The sequence below is a fragment of the Arvicola amphibius genome, chromosome 15 (genome assembly GCF_903992535.2).
Source record: "Arvicola amphibius chromosome 15, mArvAmp1.2, whole genome shotgun sequence".
NCBI classification, from domain to species: Eukaryota; Metazoa; Chordata; class Mammalia; order Rodentia; family Cricetidae; genus Arvicola; species Arvicola amphibius.
This window is the reverse complement of record NC_052061.1, coordinates 4,678,961-4,693,208: the sequence shown is the minus strand read 5'-3', so window position 1 is coordinate 4,693,208 and position 14,248 is coordinate 4,678,961. Positions and strand designations below refer to the sequence as shown.

The window sequence follows — 14,248 nt, the reverse complement described above, 5'->3', positions numbered from 1 at the left end:
GGGCAGGGAGAGTGCCTGGCGTCAGGCAGATGAGCAGGACCCAGCCCTGTCCACTGGCCTCTGCCAGCCATAAATACAGCCCAGACCCCTGACAGGGTGGGGGCTCCTATATACACCTTAGAACATTTATATACACACTCCAGTGAGGGACCCCCTCCTAAGGAGGGTAAGCAGAGATGCGCTGGTTCCTCAGCCTTCCCCACTAGTAGGGACCACCCTCCCTGCAAGGGCTGGACTTCCATGGCTCCGGCCCACCAGGCAGAATACCATCCCCACCCTGGCAGAAGCCCACGCTTGGGTGCCTAGAACCACACAGATACTCGCTTCCTTCTGAGCATGTTTCTCAGGAGAGGCAGGGCAGGAGAGCCTCCACACAGGCCTCTATCTCCTGCCTCCACAGATGGTGTTAGAACAGTAGCCAGACCTCAGGGCCCAGCTCCAGGCCTGGCAGCGTAGCACATCCTCACACAGGCACTGGCCTCAACTTTCCTGAAAAAGAAGGGTGCTCTCAGCCTCCTGCCTCAGCAGGCGTGCCCACAGCAGACGCAGAGCAGGAGGCCAGCAGAAGCATATGGACAGCAGGCGGCAGAGGACAGGCCCGGCTCTGTACCACGCAGCCCTAGCAGAGCCCTGCACCAATAGCAGACAGCAGGCAGGCAGCCCCAGGCCGCTGGCCCACACTCACCTGCAGACTGCAGCCCCAGCCGTCAGGCTGAAATCAAAGTGACAGACATCTCACTTGCAGAGTTTTGACCCAGCTGCCACCACCCCTTTTGGACCCAGTGAGTGGCCTGGCCTCCAAATGATAAGGCAGGAATCCCGGGTTACAGCCCTGTGATGGGGCCTCTTTTCCACTGGAGGTGAGGGCTCCTATGTACCCAGCATGGGCTTTGAGTCAGTAGCACGTGCTAGGAGCTTCTATGGTCAGATTCTTTGTCACCCTCTCCAGGGGCTTGGGACTCAGTTCTGCCTTCTGTCCAGAGCAGGCAAGGCAGGGAGACCAGTTCTAAATGTGGTTTTGGGGTATTGAGGATGGAACCCAGGACTTCCCACATGCTAAGCAAGCAGCTTCTCTTTTGGGACTAGTGTCACTGTATAACCTTCACTGGTCTAGAACTCACTGTGTAAACCATGCTGGCCCAGAACTTGCAATCTTGCCTCTGCCTCCCAAACGCTAACTGAGGTCAGCCACAAGTACCATGCCTGACTCTACCTCCTTTTTAAAATTCCATTTTGAGACTGCATTAGGCAGGCCTCTTGTTTAAGCCTCCCAAGCAGTTGAGACTACAGGTGGGGGCTGTTAGGGCTGGCTCATAGGGTTTTTCTTCCCTTTTTAAAACAGCTTATCTAGGAAAGGGCAGCCTGGCACGGTGACCCATCAATGTGGGAAAGTCTCCTACCCTCCCATCCCAGTCCTCTCCCAGACAGGCTTACCCGATGGCTGCAGCTTCCTTCGGATGGAGCCCGGACGGCTGTTGGTCCCAGAGCCAGGGGCAGAGTGGGCTCGCGCTGATGGCTGTGGTGTCTGGCAAGCTGGCTCCCACTGTGAACAGAGAAGGCCGGTTGTTGTGGAAGCCAAGGCTGTCCTGGCTCCTCCTCTCAATCCACCTGACAATGTTCCCTCATCATCTACAAAGGCGACTAATGAGAAGTCAGCCCAGGAATATTACCCATGAAGGAGGAAATAAATTTGCATTACATATCCACAATGGGCCATTGCTGGCCCCCCCCAAAATAAAGATGGCCTAGAGGGGCCATGGAGCTGGTATAGTGACCCCTTAGCAATCAGAAAACAGGCAGGCAGATCTCAGGAAGTCTGAGGCTTCCTGGTCTACAAAGGAAGTTGTAGGTCAGTCAGAGCTCCATGGTGGGAACCTGCCTCAGAAAAAGAAAACGCCAATGGGTTCTAACTTCACCCACCTTGTGGCAGCTTCTGCCCCCACCACTCAAGCCTATCAGCCCCACTCCCTACTCAGAGCCAAGCCCACAGGGGGAGGGGGCCTTGGGGGAGGGGAGACCCTCCTCTCTTCTCCCTACCTCCAGATGCTCTTGGCTTGACCAGGAGCCCAGCTCTGTGCGGCGGGACCCAGGGCCCAACTCCACAGAGCGAACTCTCTCAGCAAACTTGAGGGAGTACAAAGTCTCGCTGGTGTTCTTCTCTACTGGGGAGACCTAAGGGACAGAGAGTTCAGGTCCAGTCCATGCCAGTTGTCTGCCTCCATGCGCAGGAGGCAGCAGCATGATCACTAGAGGATGCTTCTGATCAGGGGAGACCTCTGGGGGCAATGAAAGTGGCAGAGGCATGGGGAGAGACTTGTGTATTGCATAAGAGTGTTGGCAGGGTCCATGTGGGATTGGGGGAGCTGACAGCCTGGGGAGGCCCTTCCTGAACCCCAGAGCCTCACCTGCACCACCATGAGAGTCTTGCTGTCACCACTGAGGGAGTCCTGCAGCAGGTAGGTGAGCTTGGAGTTTCGGAAGGGCACGTGGCCCTGTCGGGACCTCAGGGCAGCAATGACATCCCCCAGGGCAGACAGGGACCTGTTGATGTGCTGTGCCTCTCGCAGGCGGTTGCCTTCAGCCCCTGACTTGCCCACACGCTCGGAACCAGCCAGGTCCACCAGGTTCAGCTTCCCTGCAGGCAGGGCAAAGGACAGGTCAGCGCTGCTCAGGATAGCCATGGAGTGCTTGACCGGGATGCCCACTGTGTGTCTCTTACCCGTGGTTCGGAGGCCTGTGCTGCAGTCCACACCACGCACTGTTACAATGAGCAGAGCATGGGAGCGGGAGCTGTGTTCGTTCAGGTTGGTGAACTCTGTGGTGCGGTTGTTGTAGCCAAACTCAAACACCTGGGAGGCAAAGGCAATGGCACCCTGTGTTTTAGTTATATACTGAAGTTGATTTGGGGGAGACGAGTCTTACTACGCACATCAAGCTGCAGCTCAGAGATGGTAGGACCATCAACAGCTGGCTACTTTTTAATTGTTTTGTTTTGAGAAAAGGTCTCACTATGTAGCCTTAGTTGGCCTGGAACTCTATACAGACCAGGTTGATCTCAAACCCACAGAGAGCCACCTGCCACTGTCTCCTGAGTGCTGAGATCAAAGGTGTGCACCTAGTCACTTGAAGTGTTTCTGAGACAGGGTCTTGCTAGGTAGCAGACTGGTTTCAGATTAACAGTCCTCCCACCTTTCCCTTCAGATGAGGACAGAGAGGCCTGGGGACCCCTCCAAGCTGCACAGTCAGGTGGTGACAGCCCACATCTGAGCCCAGGCCTGTCCTCCAGAGCAGCGCGTCCCGTACTCCTTACCTTGTTGATGTCATCCACGCTCTGCACCTGGAACTCAGTCAGCCCTGGCACGTAGAGCTGCCCGCTGCCATCTGGGCACAGCCGGATCTCCAGCTTCTCCTGAGGCTCTTTCCCCAGCAGGTCTCTGGGGGGACAAGCGGGACATTACTTCTCCCTCCCACTTCTGGCCTCTGCTTGCATTGCACCCAGTCTCTAGCCTGAACTCTGCCCCCACAATCAATCTTGGAATCTTGGACAATGGCGCTGCTGACCTTCCCTCTTCTGCCCTGTCCTCAGAAAGGGGGAAAAGGTTTCCAAAGAAGTCCTAAGGACGCACACCCTCTGGTTGGACAGGGATCCCAACCAGCATAGTGCAGCCCACAACAGAAAAAGGAGCCCAGATAAGGGATGAGGACCTACCTCCTAGGTTTGGTCAAAGTCAGCTCTAGCTAGAGGCTAGACCCAGAGACCAGGAAGCCCCCCACACCACACCATGAGCCCCACAGAACTCTGGCACGGCCCACCTGAGGACCTCATTGTAAATCTCAGCCGCGCTGACGGTGATGTTGTACTGCCAGTCAGACGCCTTCTCCTGCACCTCAGAGAAGAGCAGCTGTAGGGCCCGCTGGTTAATGCCTGGGTTCTCAGGGGTCCCCTGATGGCAGAAGGAAAGGCCCAGTGGCCTTACAGATGTTCACACAGCATCTGCCACCCCCAGCCCCCAGGTACCCTACAGGTGAGCCTCCCTGTGAAGCTGCCTGCTGCCTGTTGGCCTATTCTCAGAATAAATATCTGGGTATTCTACTAGGAATAAGTGAGTTTCCCTACCTTTAAGGCAGATTATCCTGCTGCCAGGAAGGTGGTAAGAATGGAAGGAGCTCTAGGGGCAAAGGTCTGGAATGCCTACCCTGCAGAGCACCAGGGCTTAGGCTGAGCATCTTTCTAGCTCTCCTGTCCTGTCTGGCTCAGCAGTCTCTTTACTCAGAACTCAGGGCGTGGGGATTAGTGGAAAGATAACAGGTGCCCAATGGCCTGAGCAGGACCCAACAAGCTGTTTTCTGCCAGCTCCCCTGTTCTATGTAGGGGAGTCCACAGTGACCTCTAGAGAGCCAGAAAACCCTACAGGGCTGGAGTTTTTCTATTACTCCATAGTCAAGATCCTCAACACTGGGCTAGAGTGTTGACACGTGCCTTTAATTCTAGCACTCAGGAGGATCTCTGAGTTCAAGGTCAGTCTGGCCAACATAGTTTCAGGACAGCCAGGGCTACATAGAGACCCTGTCTCAAAACAGCAACAAAAAAATAAAAATAAATTCCTCAACTTAAGTGCCCTAGTCCTTGTTGCCCCAGTCCTTGCTTACAAGGACTCTGGGCACATGGCATGGATAAAGCCCTTCTCTTAGAGCCCAGCTTCCCACAACTATAGTCACGTACGTAGCAAGTCTCCCATGGCCCAGGAACCCCCTAAAGGCTGAGACCAAGCCTCATTCATCATAATACCCTGGGAATCCTCAAGCCTAGTCTGAGGCAGCCACACTATAGGAAAAGAGCTCAGGGAATATATGCAAGGAAGGAGGTCTGGCCTCTGACTTAGACCAAGAGTCCTCTGATGTCTGTCCCCACTTCCTAGAGACATGCAAGCCTATGGGGGCAGGCTCCTGGGAAGAAGATACTTGTTTTTGCAGGCCTGGTACCATGGAGTCAATGCAAGGAACAGCAGCCCAGGGTGGTTGTGAGAATAAGACAAAGCATACATTGTGCAAAACCCAAAGATCATGGAAGGAAGCTAGGTCCCTAAGCCTGTTCCTACCGGGCACACACCTACCTCCATCGTATATGTCTTGCCGGCACCTGTCTGGCCATAAGCAAAGATACAGACATTGAAGCCATCGATGCAGGAGGTGATGAGGGCCTGTACCTCTTGGAACACCTGCGGGGACACAGGGCAGGGACCAAGGGGCTTCCAGTGCTGCTGGCACGTGGGGCCCTACAGCTCCAACTCCAACCACCTCCCAGCTAAGGCCTCCATCAATGAGAACCAGGTCACTGTACAGGATTTAGCCACTATCACCAGGGTTTGGGGCCCAATCCTAGTTTATACATTCTCAGGGAAGACTTGACCCAACCAAGGCAGAGGCTAGCATGTGCCTAGCACATTCTCTGGCTTGGGTCTGCCTGACCCCCAGCAGGAAAGAGATGTAGGCCAGAAAGCCTAGAAGGCGGCCTCTGAGCTGAGAGGAATGTGAAGCTGTCACTCCCATGGAGTTCATGTTGCTCAGCCTTGGCACTGGGGGCGTCAGGGACAGTGGGGAGTTCCAGAAAGTCCCATGGGACTGTCACAAAAAAGGAACTCGGCAAGGGAGGCTACTCTGGGCCTGATGGCTGATGAAGGAGGCCTTGAGGTGGAAGGAGCCATGGGTCGGGCAGAGCCATGGTCCCTGGGTAAAGCAGGGTCAGTGTGGATCTCCCTAAGGCCTCCAGTGGTACCCGAGGGATGAAGAGTGATCCACGCTTCTCCACTCTCACCTAGCCTTGGCCCCTGCCTTGTGTTTCTGTCCTTTCCTCTGCTGCTCCTCTCATGTCCCTGCAAATGCCCTGCAGTGGAGCCACACTCACATCCTGCTGTGAGGCCCACGGGGAGAAGACCTTGTCCAGCTCGAAGGACACAGGCTTGCCCTTGTGCAGCAGGTGGATGATGGAGTCGTCATCTGGATCAAAGGTCACAGCATTGGTTGCCTCAGGTCCGTCCCCGTCCTCCTTGGTGACTGGCCGGACTCGTGCAATCACCCGGATGTTTCCTAGATTGATAGAAGATGGAGAAATGAAATGGATCAATGCCAGACTGCAGTTCTAGGCAGACCAGTGGCCCAAGAGTCCCATCTTTTATGCAGAGTTCCAGGAGCAACTTATTATTAATCACTCAGACTATTGTATGAATTCAGTAAGTTTTCTTCCTGAGCAGACAAATTCAGGGTGCTTTACCTTGTGGCTCAGATACTGTAGCCAGTCTTGGTAACGCTCTCTGTGGACTTGAGTTTCCTCATCTATTCAAGGAGCTTGGACTCCATGAACCAAGGGATTTATCTATCAATCTAAAGGGGCATAGGGAATGCTAGGTAGGATTTGGGTACCAGAACCAGATGGGGAAAAAAGAACAAGGCAAGAAAAGGAGGGCTGGCAGTGTATCCCAGGGACAGCTATACGTGTGCTCCCAGCCCTGGTGAAGGGACACTGTAGGGTTCTCTGGCAACTAATAACCACTCATCACTCTCTTCTCCCAGCCAACATGAGCATGGTGAGGGCTGTGGACTGGGGACACAGCTGACTCCCCAGGGTCTGCAACAGCTGGCACAGAGCAGGTGGTCTCTAGAGCTCAGGGCAGAGATCAGTGAAGCCCCAGTCTGGAGCAAGTGCCACTACTGCACAGTGCCCTCACATCCCCAGGCCTGGGAGGAACCTGCCACAGGCAAGGGGCTTTAAAGGTAAGTTCAAATCCAAGGTGGACCGTTTGCTAGCTGTGTGCCTTTAGCTAAGTTTTGACTGTTCTGGGCCCCTGAATCCTTAGCAGCATCACAAACAGCGCTGGGAGTAACTGCATGCAGCCGAGGATACTCACCCTTCAGCCGCACCAGCTCATTGTGGCATTTCTTGCGCAGCTGCAGTTCCCGGCGGTACTTGCGCAGCAGCTCCTGGTTGTTGCTGTTGACCTCCTCAATGGCCTGGCCAATCTGGGGAGCGTGCACACTACCATCAAAGGCCTGGCTCTGTTAGCTTCCCTTCCCTGGCCCCCTGGCCTGGTGGCGTTACCCTCATCTGCCCAGGCTGAGTACCCGACATGTACTATCATGGCAGATCAATCTCTGCAGAGGCACAGCCAGCACCCATCTTAGAGACAAGAAAAACTGGGCTCTAGGCAAAGCAGCAGCAAAGGCCTGGAACTTGAGTAGCTGGCTACAGCAAGATTCAGCGCCTCCCAAATCGAACCCTTCCCACGGAGCTAGGACGTTAAGGAGAGTGGTGATGTCCAGAATACCCTGGTTTGGTTCCTGGCCGCATCCATGTATTACTGACATGATTATTTCAAGAACTTATTTCCTTTTCCCAGAATATATCCGTCTCTGCAGAGCTGTCATATAGACTTGAGAAGCCAGTGGCTATAAAAGGCTCAGCCACATGGGAGGCCCCTTAAGAGACACTCGCTATTCTCACACTGTGTGAGGATGGCTTTAAAAAACAAAATGAGCACCTGGGGATGAAGTTTGGAGGTAGAGCCTTTGCCTACCATGAAGTCCTGGACTCAATGCTTCTTCTAGCAAGAAAGAAAGTAAATAATAAACAGTGAGCCAGGCATGGTGGCAGATGCCAGTCATTACAACACTCCGGAGGCTAAGGCAGGAAAATGTGGAGCCAGGGTCTCAAAAATAAATTAATTAATTATTAAACAAACAAACATAATAGCTATAAGGCTACTGTAGCATGGATGAGAGCTCACGAGAGGAATGTCTTTTGGGATCAAGGCAAGAAGCTATTGCATAGGGGCTCTGACTACAGGTGACTGGCCTCTCCCAGCGAAGTCCCATTGGGTTTGCTCACCTCAGCTTTGACACTCCTGAGAGCCTCCTGCAGGAGCAAGGGGAAGCCCCGCACCTGCCGCTTGAGCCCATTATAGTCGTTGGTGAGGGTCCTCAGTGCAGGCTGCAGCGTCAGCAGGTTGGTCCTTACACCTATGGGGTGAAGGTGTTAGACATCTGGGCTTCCAGGATGGGGCTGGGCAGAGCCGGCTTCAGGCTCACCTGCCAGGTTCTCGTGTACTGCCTTCATCTCCACCTGGGCCCGTGCGAAGGCCTCCTCAATGGCCCGGTTCTTATCCTCCTCCAGGGACTGCATCTCCTCCAACATCTGCCCGTGTGCCCGCTCCAGCTCCGCCTCATACATGGCAATCTGATGGCCGGGCCAGGGAAAGTTTCAGGAGGGAGTGTGAGAAAGGGCAGGGCAAGTGTGGGGAGGAAGCCCCCGTCTCTCCTGGGCTTGGACATGTGCCTGGCTGGTGTAGGGGACGGAATGGCCTGCTTTTCCCACAGGGCTGCGAGTCTGCACAGACATCACCTCCAGCTGGTCTGTGCACATAACAGGTGACAGGCTATGTGCCCCCAAGAAACATGCGCTCAGGAGATTGGAAAAAACGTGGCGACACAAGCAGCGGGCCCTACCGAGCAAACCCGTGGGCTGCCACGGACAGCCCCTTATGATCACTCCCAGGTCCCAGGAGTTTCTATGACCAGCTCATGTTATAGATGAGGGCACAGAGACTGACACATGGTCAGGGGAAAGGAGGAACTAGACCCCGAGTCTGTGGTGTGGAGTCCCCACTATAGCTCTCTTGGTGCGCTCACCTGAGCCCGCAGCTGTACTGTCAGCTGATGGGAGTTCTGCAGCTGCTGCTCCATCTCTTTAAGCACCTGCCGCTGCATGGCCACTTGCTCCTGCAGGTGCTGGTTTCGGGTCTGGGACTCGCTGAGGGCCTGCTTGGTCTTGGATGACTCCACCTCCACTGTCTTGATGACGTACTGCAGAGAGAGGGAAAGACAGATCAGAGCATCATTAGACGCAGTTGACCCAACAGCAGCTGCTGGTAGAACAAAACCTCCAGGAGCTGAAAGGGTTCTGGTTCTGCAGAATGCTGCAGGGCCTGCTAGCATCTTCTGAAGGGAAGCCTGACTGAGGCCAGGCTGGGCACCAAAAACCGACAAGAAGGACAGAGAGGACAGCAGGTGCACTTGTGCCGGGCATACAAGCCCTGTCACAGAGCCTGCCCTGGCAGCGAGTGCAGAAGGAGAGAGCCCTTCAGTCACATACACCTGGCTATCCACTGGGACAAGGCTCTTTTTAGGGGTAAGACCTGCCCTGGGCCCAGGATTCCTTCAAGGCAGCACGACTCACCTTAACCGGTGGGGACTGGGCCCTCAGACTGGCGATAGTCTCGTGGCTGTCCCGCAGGCGCCGGCTGAGCCGCTCCTCCTCCTGTGCTTTCTCAGCCAAGCAGTCCTTGAGCCGCAGCTCCACCTCTGCTAGCCGGTCAGTCTTCTGCTGCACCTCCAGGTTCAGCTCTGACAGCATGCCTTTGTTCTCAGCCACTTCCAGCTGCAGCTGGGACAGCTTGTCACGGAGCTGGGTGCTTTCCTGCAGGTAGTCAAGGCGGACAGGATAGGAGCAGGGCCACGTGGTGCAGCTGAGCCCAAAGGCCCAGGGTGGCAGTGACCTGCCGGCTTACCTGGCTGTGCTCACAGCCCTCACAGGGCACCACCGGCTGTGCCCGAAGCTCCTGCAGCTCCACCTCACAGCACCTCAGCTCCTGCTTCAGCTGCTCGTTCTCCACCATCAGCCTGTCTCGGTGCTTTTCCACGTCGGTGCCTCCCTGCAGAGAGCCAGGGCCCAAAGGAGGCATGAGCGAGGGCACACACACCAGGAGAGGTGAGATGAAGCCAGGAGAACAGAGAGCACCAGAAAGGAGGTAAAGAAAGGGGCGGCAGGGAGAGGAGGAGGCCAGGGGCTCAGAAAAACGTCAAGAGAAAGACAGGAAAGGAGGCCGTGAGGTGAGGCAGGCCCGCTCCCTGCCGCCCTGCTCCTCTCAGTCTATTTTCCTGAGTGTGAAAGTGACACAGAGTCACATTAATGCAGAGTTCACACTCCTGTTCTACGTCAGCAAAGAGATCTAGCCCCCTGCTCTGCGGTGAGAAGTAACAAGCCTTTGACACAAGGCAGCGTAAGTTCAGGTAGGGCATGGGGACCCAGCCACACCCCGAGGTGGGATCCTCAGCTTGGCATCCACCACCCCTCCTTGAAATGGCACTGGGGTCTCACCAGTTCTGATCGTAGTCGGCTCACTTCCTGGGCCTGGCTAAGGAGCTTTTCCTTCAGATGCTCCACCTGTGGGCACAAAGCCAAGAGCACTGTGAGTCCAGGTCCTCACCACCAGCCCACACCCAGTGTGCTTGCCCAGCTCCAGTGATAGCCAGCGTGGCTCCTCTGACCCCAGGGCCTCAGGTTTTCCTGTGTTCAAGCACCAGGCTATCCCTGGAACTCTGGTAAGCTGCCCTGTTTCCAGCGACCTGCAATGCCCACTCCCTGCAATAATGTGTCAGCCATGGCTCTGCAGGAAGGCCTGGAGAGGAACTCTTGGGAAATTCAGTACCCCTCACTGGCACAGGCCCTTCAGAAGTCCCTGTGCTCAGGCTTGCCCAGCCCCCGGCATTTTCCACCTTGGGGAGCTTCTAGTGAAGCAGCCTGTGAAACTGTCTTCTGCAGCCAGACCATGTCCAGGACCTTGAGGAACTGTGACCAGGAAGATGGGCGTGAACATGGGCAAGCAAGATACTCAGTGAGGGGGACCCCTGTGGTGACAAAGCCTTGCATAAAAATCCTAGGACAGGGACCCTTCTTTTGGAGCTGCCCCCAACAAGATACCATCCCTGAAGGCCCCAGACCCTGAGCCTATATTAGTCTGCCCCAGGAAGCCCCCTAGGGAACAGGGTTGGCAGACAAGATTCCTGGCAGCAGAGTTTTCCAGGGCATGTTGAGTTTCTCCTCAGAACATTCTAGATGACTGTGTCACCTCAGAAAAGGTGTGGAGAGTCAGATGGGCTTTGGTGGATTAGGAGGCTTATGTATCTTGGCCACCAAAGTACTGGACTCTGATTACTAAATGAGGTGAAGGGAAATACTGTCTACAGACACCAGGCAGATAAGGCAGACCCCCCCACACACACACACACATAATTGGATACCTAATGACTACCTGAAGAAGAATCTCCGATGTGGTACGCATGGCCAAAGTCTGATGGGAACTCATACCCAGTACCTCAAAACTTATAAGAGAGGCTAATACTGGGTGTGGTGGTGCACATCCCAGCAGAGACAGGGGGAACTCTGAGGCCAGTCTGTTCTACATAGCGAGTTCCAGACCAACCAGGGCTACATAGTAAGACCCTGTTCAAAGACAGGTGGGATGGGACCTGGATGTTTAGATGTAACATCTCAGATGAGCATGTAGCCTCAGAAGTCACTGTTCCCTAGGCCTGGACAGAGTGGCTAGCTGGGCAAGAGGAAGAGGGCCATGAGATCCTCCACCTCGCTGTAGACCCAAGCAGGCCAGTGCAGGTCAACTCTTGATGTCCCAAGACCCCACTGAGAGAGCGGAAGGCCCAGCCAGGCTGCCCATACCTCCAGGGGATAAGCAGGTGACCTAAAAGCTAAGACTTGAGAAAACTTACTCACCTCTAGTAAGTTCCTTCCTAGGGACACTCTCAGCCGTGGGCTCAGCAGGAAAGCAAAGCCCATGCCATTTCTCTACCCACTACCACTGCCCGTACGGGGCTGAGAACCCAGTGTGTGTGCACCCTTTGGCTACAAGCAGAGTTAGGCAGCCAGAAAGCTGAGCTGGTCTGAAGTCCTACTACTGAGGAAGCAGCTAGGTCAGCTGTGGTACTGACTGCAAGGTAACTGTGAAGCTGGCGCTTGCTCTTTGGTTTGTGGAGGGCAAAGCTGGAGGTTTGAAGTGCAACCTCATAGCTGTGTCTCCCAGGCCCTCTGCCTTCACCCCCAACAAGCCCAGTGTGGACTTGGTGTGTAGCATCTCTGACCAGAGGGGTCTTTCCAGTCCTTTGTGACCACTCTGCCCTGACCCCTGCATCCTCCTCACGGTAGCTTATTAGCATCCTATCAAAGAGAAACCTGTGTGGGTGATATGAAGGAGCGGGGCCTCCAGGCTGCAGAATCACAGTCCAGAGTCTCTAATTTCCAGTCAGGTGTGAAGTGTATGAGTTTCTCTTGCATTTCCCTCGCCCTACAGTAAGAAAATCTACTTTCTAACGCTTTGTATTGCCTCACTGAATGTCTGAAGTTCTGACCTTGGCTGTTTCCAATGCTGGCTGATGCTGGGCGCTCAGCCCCGCTGTAGGAACATGGGGCTGGCAATGCTTTCTGGGAGTCAGGGCCTCTGGTGTGTCTACAGTCTACCTCCTTCTTGCATCACAATGGGAACTCAGGTGCTGCTGGCTCTGCTGGGCTAAATAAGGAGACCCAGGAGATGGACAGGATGGGAACAACTTGTTGACAAGGAGTGGGGACCATAAAAGACCCCTTTGGTCTGAGATACCAGACGCTAAGTTATCTGGGAGCTCATCTCAGGAAGCAGAGCAGGGGAATCTGACTCCAGTGGTCCGAAGGGCACCCTGTCAGGGCACCCTCCCGAGGACCAGCTGCACCTGACTCGGGCAGGACAGTTAGAACCTGCTGCAGGGAGTGGGTCCCTGCCTGCGCTGGGAGGGAGGCTCTGTTTGGAGAAGGCTTGAGGGCAGAAGAAGAGAGTGGAATGTCCAGAGAACTGGATGGGAGACAGGAACAGGAGGAGCAGAGAGCAAGGTACCACACCCTGCAAGCCTGTGCCGCGCCTACTCACACACTTAGGAGGGGAGGACTACAAAGGCCAAGCAGATCGCAGATGCTCAGTGTGATTCAACAGCAGAGAGCAGCGTGCAGAACCCCTGAATCAAAGAGCGGGGAACAGAGAGTGCAGAGTCCACAGAGGTGACGGCCCTCCCACCTAAGGTTATCAGCTAGAGCTGGGGCTCGACTCTGCTGTTGTGGATCGTGACCACCCCCCCCTCCCCCGTGGCAAACCTCTACCTCCAAAATTACCTACTTTATAATTCATAAGAGTAGCAAAATTTCAGTTATGAAGTAGCAATCAAAATAATTTTATGTTAGGGAGTCACCACAACATGAGGAACTGTATTAAAGGGTTGCAGCCCTCAGAAGGTTGAGAACCACTCAGCTAGAGAAACTGAGGCAAGGGGCACAGTGACTGGGGCCTGCCTGTCTACTGACCTGACATAAACCCGCATTTACCATGGCAGAAGCAGCTGGATGGAGGTGGGGTACCCGCTCAGGTCTTCATTGTCTCAGCTGGTCTGCTCCCAACCCAGTGATTATCTCACCTCCCACCATGCCTGGGCAGCATGGTCAGCAGCTATCTCGAGGCATAAAAACGGCTCTGCCAGGGGTTCTACAGAGCCTTGCTGAGCTGGCATTTCACCTGGAGCCCCAGGGATGGTGGCGAGGGGTGGGGTGGGGGGATCAAGGCAGTACCCCTCCCACAGCCACCTCACCTATTCTGCCTCTCATACTCCCCAGCTGGGAGGCTGGCCTGGCCTGGTTGACAAAGCTGTGTCAAGTGCCATGTAGTCCCCTCTGCCCTCCACCCCTGAGGGGCAGGGATAGCATTTGAGAACCCAGGATCCCAAACCTAACCAGACCTCCGCTCACGAGAGTAACCAGACAAGTCCCTTCACCTCTCCATGCCTCTCCGCGTCCCTGTCATCAAGGCCCTGAAGACTAAGTGAGGAAATGTGTGCGATGTGCTTGCCAAGGCCCAGCATGTGACATACTCTACTACAAACTGAGCAGTGGCATCTGAGTGTTCAGGACCAGAAATTTTCTGTAGTTCAGATTTTAAATTGTTGTGTATACACCATGAGACATCTTGGGCATGGTGCCAGGTCTAAGCAAATTCACCTGTGTGTTATATGCACCTTATACACAGAGTCTGGGGTAAATTTTACAGTATTTTAATAGCATTTTTTGTGCATGGAATAAACTTTGTTCAGGCTTAGCTGTCAAAGTTTCAGCAGAGTGTTTGGACTTTAGAGCATTTGGGATTGGAATTAAGGCTGCACAGCCTGGGCTAGCATAGGAGATCTGTACTGACCCCTGAGCTGCTTTCCTAGTGCCTTGCACTAGGCTGGTTCCTAGTAACTGTAGATGAATGTTGAATGCAGCAGTGCCCTCAAAGACCACAGTGAGTGGTGAAGTTGGGTCAGAGCATGAAGTCATCAGCATGGGTGGGCCGGCCATGAGCTAGGGTGGGCTGACGGACACCCACTCCACTAAAGACCAGAACGG

At 54.6% G+C, this 14,248-nt stretch overlaps 1 protein-coding gene across 5 annotated transcripts in view; it reads right to left on the bottom strand.

The window, feature by feature from the left end:
• Positions 1 to 186: 186 nt before the first annotated feature.
• Kifc3 (kinesin family member C3) overlaps positions 187 to 14,248 on the bottom strand; it is a 33,124-nt gene continuing 19,062 nt past the window's right edge. For all 5 annotated transcript variants that reach the window (XM_038312551.1, XM_038312552.1, XM_038312553.1 and 2 more), the window contains 17 exons: positions 10,151 to 10,216; positions 9,561 to 9,704; positions 9,230 to 9,469; positions 8,683 to 8,856; positions 8,083 to 8,230; positions 7,883 to 8,013; positions 6,906 to 7,017; positions 5,906 to 6,087; positions 5,115 to 5,219; positions 3,814 to 3,944; positions 3,311 to 3,434; positions 2,720 to 2,849; positions 2,406 to 2,635; positions 2,038 to 2,172; positions 1,435 to 1,543; positions 686 to 712; positions 187 to 489 (listed from right to left, as the gene is read on the bottom strand). In XM_038312551.1, coding sequence (XP_038168479.1) covers positions 708 to 712; positions 1,435 to 1,543; positions 2,038 to 2,172; positions 2,406 to 2,635; positions 2,720 to 2,849; positions 3,311 to 3,434; positions 3,814 to 3,944; positions 5,115 to 5,219; positions 5,906 to 6,087; positions 6,906 to 7,017; positions 7,883 to 8,013; positions 8,083 to 8,230; positions 8,683 to 8,856; positions 9,230 to 9,469; positions 9,561 to 9,704; positions 10,151 to 10,216 — 2,166 coding nt within the window. In that variant the 3' untranslated portion in view covers positions 187 to 489; positions 686 to 707. The remainder of the gene's footprint in view (positions 490 to 685; positions 713 to 1,434; positions 1,544 to 2,037; positions 2,173 to 2,405; positions 2,636 to 2,719; positions 2,850 to 3,310; positions 3,435 to 3,813; positions 3,945 to 5,114; positions 5,220 to 5,905; positions 6,088 to 6,905; positions 7,018 to 7,882; positions 8,014 to 8,082; positions 8,231 to 8,682; positions 8,857 to 9,229; positions 9,470 to 9,560; positions 9,705 to 10,150; positions 10,217 to 14,248) is intronic.